This window comes from Echiichthys vipera (genome assembly GCF_963691815.1).
Source record: "Echiichthys vipera genome assembly, chromosome: 12".
Classification (NCBI taxonomy): Eukaryota; Metazoa; Chordata; class Actinopteri; order Perciformes; family Trachinidae; genus Echiichthys; species Echiichthys vipera.
The window spans coordinates 29,221,424-29,226,421 of record NC_139837.1 but is presented as its reverse complement, the minus strand read 5'-3'; the positions used below and the strand labels follow the sequence as shown (position 1 = coordinate 29,226,421).

Here is a 4,998-nt window from a genome sequence, read left to right as displayed (position 1 = left end):
AAGCGCGTGCACCACAAGTATAAAAAGACAGCATCAATGGAGCCCCGATTATATGAGTCACCATGGCAACAGGGAAGAGGAGGGCTACGTTTTTCACACCACTGGAATTGGAAATATGAATGCGCTCATTTTGAGTTTGAGCACGTTTTTCACCGAAAGTGTAACAACGCTGCAGCAGCAAAAGAGAGGGAGACTGCGTGGGAAAACATTGCTGCTCAGGTCAGTGCGTACGTTTAAATGTAGTCCTTATCAATCAAAATAATATCACTGGGGAAACTGCTTGAGTGGTAGCCTATTCATATATTTCATTTAGGTGCATTCCCGCGGGGGAGAAGCAGCTTCAGATAAAACATAAAAACATTGTTCAAGCAGGTAAAACCTCGGCACAATCTCATGGGGGTACCTCATTTTGAGCATGTTTTATATTGTAAAGTAAATATTAAGTGGCTGTTTGACTGTACAGTTGTTTTATCCCCAACATAATGCTGTTTTCACACACACATAAATGTGTTTCTCATCTATATCATGTTCTGTTAATTAATTAAGGATATTTAAATATTTAAACATAGACTTCTGCTCAGCCAACAGAAAGAAAGCATATTCCCGTAAAACGGTGGCCCAGCACAACCACCTCTAACGAGCTGGTCCTAAGCCAGAATTTAGGAAGGCCAGTGGCTGGGGGAACCCCTGGAGGGAGCTCATCCTCTGAGCACACCCCCCCAAGACACAAGAGCACATATATATATATATATATATATATATATATATATATATATACCAGTGGCGAACCGTGAGCACTACAGCTGGGCCTTCACCTCACCGCCGAGAAGAAAAAAAATCATTGCGGAAAAAAGCAACAGTACAACGAATTAAAAGGGTTTAACAAGTGCAAATTTAATTAACGATGACAAGGATGTAAACAAATAGACCATAACGTCAATAACATTCTCCGCAACAAGAAACATTCTCAACATTAACTTCGGAAAATCTGGAAATATAAAAGGTCACCCAGAATGTCACCCCGTGACGCTGCGGACACAGAGGCTCATTTCATCACCTTGGACAGCGCTATGAAATCACGGCGCATGACAAATCATTCACACATAAATTCATTAGCATTATCAATCTACAATACAATTTCAAAAGTTACACAAAGCTTGTAATACAAAGACTATTTTTTAAAGTTGCAATGAAGTGCAAATGCCTCTCCATGCGCAATTACGCATAGCGCAATGAATACCGATGTCAAATAAATTGAAGTCACAATTTTTACTACTATACCTCCTTAATTCTCCACAGGGAAAGGGACAGACAAGTGAACATGAAGAGAATAAAAACCCTCTGAAAAATCCAACCACACACTTATGATACGTTTGATACATTGATTGATTGATTGATTGATTGATTGATCACATACTGAATTCAAGGCAATTTGCGCTGGGACAACCTCCGCAATAAATACAAATTCCCAAATGTCCACTTGGCCAGTAATCTTAATCCCTTGAAATAATAATCAAGGTGTATTATAACAGAGGCCTACCTTAAATAAACACGAAGTCCATTCGTCGGTCTCTCTTTGTGAAGTGGGCGATGGCGGCGTCATAAAGTTTGTCCTTTGATTTGAGCTCCAAAAGAAGTCCTTTCTCTATGGACATCAGTGCCAAAGCTCCCAGGCGGTCCTGTCCAGTACTGTTCCTAGCGTGCGTCTTGATGCGCTTCAGAGCCGAGAAAGACCGCTCCACGGAGGAGGTGGACACGGGGATGGTCAGCACCAGGCAGGTGAGGTGATACAGCTGCAGCATGCTCTCAGTCAGCTCTTTAAGAGTCAGAAAGTGCAGCAGGTCTGCTGGGCTCCTTGCCTCAAAGTTTGCCATGTTGTACATGACCGTCAGTTCAGTCTTGACTCTGGGGAGGTCAAAATGCAGCCCGTAGCTTTCCGTGAGGCTCTGGAACTCAGAGCTGGGGAAGTTTTCTCTGTGTGAGGTAAACTTCTTGGGGTCCAGAAGGGTAAGGAACATGAGTTTTTCATGATCCTTGAACCTGTTCCTCAGCTGAGTGAGGATGTTTTCCAGGATTTCACTGTGCAGCCGCTGGTACGCTGCGCGCACATCTCCGACTCTCCGTGCCCTGCGCCCGCTGGGAACCCCGACTTCGCGCACAGTGTCCTCATAGATGGAGTCAAATTTTGCCTTTTCTCTCTCTGTGGTGCTGCAAAAGTCCTCGATGCTGGACAAACAGAACTGCATGTCACACTCCTTATTCTGCAAGATCCCAAAGAGCACGTCAGAGTAGGCAAACACGGAGTTGAATGTGGCGAGGAGAAAGCAGAACTCGAAGTCTGTCAGCAGTGCAGTGTATCCATCAGCGCTGTGTACAGCATCAGCATCAAAATCATTGTGGTTGTCAACAATGAATTCAAAGAGCTCCAAGAGTTCTTCTCTCCGCTCATACACAGTGCAAACTAAACGTGATGAGCAGTTCCACCGTGTTGGAGTCACTCTGGGCAGTCTTCGCTGGCATATTTCATCCAGGAGTTTCATGCGTTTGGCTGACCTTGTAAAGAAGGCTGCGAGGCCACTTAGGTGGGAGAAATTTTTTTTGCACTCTTTGATTTTGGCAGCACTTTGAGACATGACGAGGTTCAGAGAGTGCGCATAACAGTTAACAAAGAGAGCTTGTGGAATTTTTTCCTTTATTTTAGCTTGCACCCCATTCAGTCCAGAGGCCATGACTGCAGCTCCATCGTAACACTGGGCAATTACTTTATTGGTGCAGGCACAGTCCTCCAGAAACTCCAAAACTTGACGAGCTATGGCCTCTGCGCGCTTATCACCACTGACATCACCAAACTGGAAAAAGCGCTCCTTGACACCACCGTCAGTGGTGTAACGCAAGACATATGACATCTGAGCAGAGTTACTTACGTCAGTTGTCTCGTCTACCATAACGGAGACAAAAGGCGTGTTCCTCACCTCCTCCCTCATTGCTTCGGTCATTACATCTGCCACCGATTGAATCAGGTCATTCTGAATTTTGCTGGAGGTGCCGATGAAAACAGTGGCCGAATCCAGATGACAGCGCAGAGGGCTGTCATACCCCGCCAAAAACTTCAGAAGCTCCAAGTAGTTCCCCTTGTTTTCAGAATCTTTACTCTCATCATGTCCTCGAAATGCCAGCTCTTGCTTTCCAAGAAATGTGACGACATTGATGAGACGTTTCAGGATTTCTCTGTTCTGCCTGACCTTGTTGTTGTGGGCCGTTGTATGATTCCGGCGCTGCTCATCTAGCTGAAGATCAATTCTTGTGTCCCCAAAAGTTTTCAAATTGACCATCGCTTGCAGGTGTGCCGCAGAATCTTGATGTCGATGGGCTGACTTTGTCAGATTTGTAAGGCTGACAAATCCGCCGCTGACCCAGGTGGATGACTTGTCAGTTGTAAAAAGTAAACAACTCCAGCAGTACAGCCTGTTTGTTTCCTTACAGCCAGTCATCCATGGATACCGCTGATAATTTTCGGTCTTGAAATGCCTTTCCACTTTCTTAACCTTTTCTTTTAATTCCAGCTCTGGAGTTGGTCTTCCGTTTTTTATTTCAAGTTTTTCTGTGAAGGCCCGCCTTGAGAAAGGCGATGCTATCAAGCTAGCCACAACGTCACTCTCGTCTTCCGCCATTTAAATCAACCGCTCTCACCACCCTGCATAGATTCGCTGCTTGGACTTCATGAAGGCCTTCGATCTTTTGTTTAATTCCCGCCCTCTTGAAATCAAACTGTGATCGGTCGATTTGCCCGTCACTCACCACACCAAAACATATAGCTTGGCCTTCCCCGGGATTCGTGAAGTCCTAACCAATGAATGAGCCAGCTAACCTGGCCTTAATAGAGACAGACGATTATGATTGGATAACAGGTTTTCAGGACATGAACTTGACAGAAAGCTTAATTTTAGAACAAAGATGAGAGAAAATGTATTAATATATTGTATTAAATTAAATGCGATAGATATAAAAAAAAAATATATATATTTTTTTTATTGAATACTTCATTATTATTATTATTGAATTTATTATTATTTCTTATTTATTTAGGCCTTCTCTGAGGCGTAGAAGGCCCTGAAGGTTCATTCATTCATCTTCAACCGCTTGTCCTTGTCGGGGTCGCGGGGGAGCTGGCCAGCTGACATTTTTTTAAGCCTATTCATAAAAATATTGATTTTCCTTTCATGACTTTTTTTTACTTTTGTCCCAACAGATTCAGAATCAGAATCAGAAATATCTATCTATCTGCCTGATGGAGCCCCTTCACGCCACAACAGACCTTGTAACTGCAAGTAGGAAATACTCCAAAGATTTTGTCAAATGGTAGTTTAAATATACTGAAACATATCACTCATGTAGGATGAAGAGGAAACTGTATCCAAAATGTCCAAAATGCTGCAGCTCGAGTACTAACTAAAACAAATCAAAGGGAACATATTTCTACTGTATTAGCTTCTTTGCACTGGCTATATGTAAAATCTAGAATATAATTTAAAATCCTTCTCCTTCCTACAAAGCTCTTATTGGTCAGGCTCCGTCGTATCTTAAAGAGCTCATAGTACCGTATTACCCGACTAGATCGCTGCGCTCTGAGAATGCAGGGCTACTTGTCGTTCCTAGAGTCTCCAAAAGTAGAATGGGAGGCAGAGTAAATTTAAAACTTTCCTTTTCTATAAAGCTTATAGCTAGGGCTTACGAGTCCTTAGCTATGTTGTGATTTTTAAAATTATTTAATCATGATTAATGATGCTGCTATAGGCCTAGTCTGCCGGGGATAATACTTCTTCAGATACTCTGAGCTTCTCTCCTCTCTGTCTGTATCGTTCATGTCTCATCAATGCATGTTACTAATTCAACTTCTTCCCCGGAGTTGTTTCTGCTTTGTCGTCTCGCAGGTCTCTGCTGATCATGGTGGTGCCTGCTGCCGTGGTCCTGCGTGACGTCTCCTGCTGCTATTACAAC

At 43.3% G+C, this 4,998-nt stretch overlaps 1 protein-coding gene across 1 annotated transcript; it reads right to left on the bottom strand.

The window, feature by feature from the left end:
* Window positions 1-1,541: 1,541 nt before the first annotated feature.
* LOC310954311 (zinc finger MYM-type protein 1-like) lies at window positions 1,542-3,332 on the bottom strand (the record flags this gene model as incomplete). The annotated part of the gene is made up of 1 exon (XM_083923723.1): window positions 1,542-3,332. The coding sequence occupies one exon, from the start codon at window positions 3,330-3,332 to the stop codon at window positions 1,542-1,544; it is 1,791 nt and encodes a 596-aa protein (XP_083779849.1).
* Window positions 3,333-4,998: the final 1,666 nt, after the last annotated feature.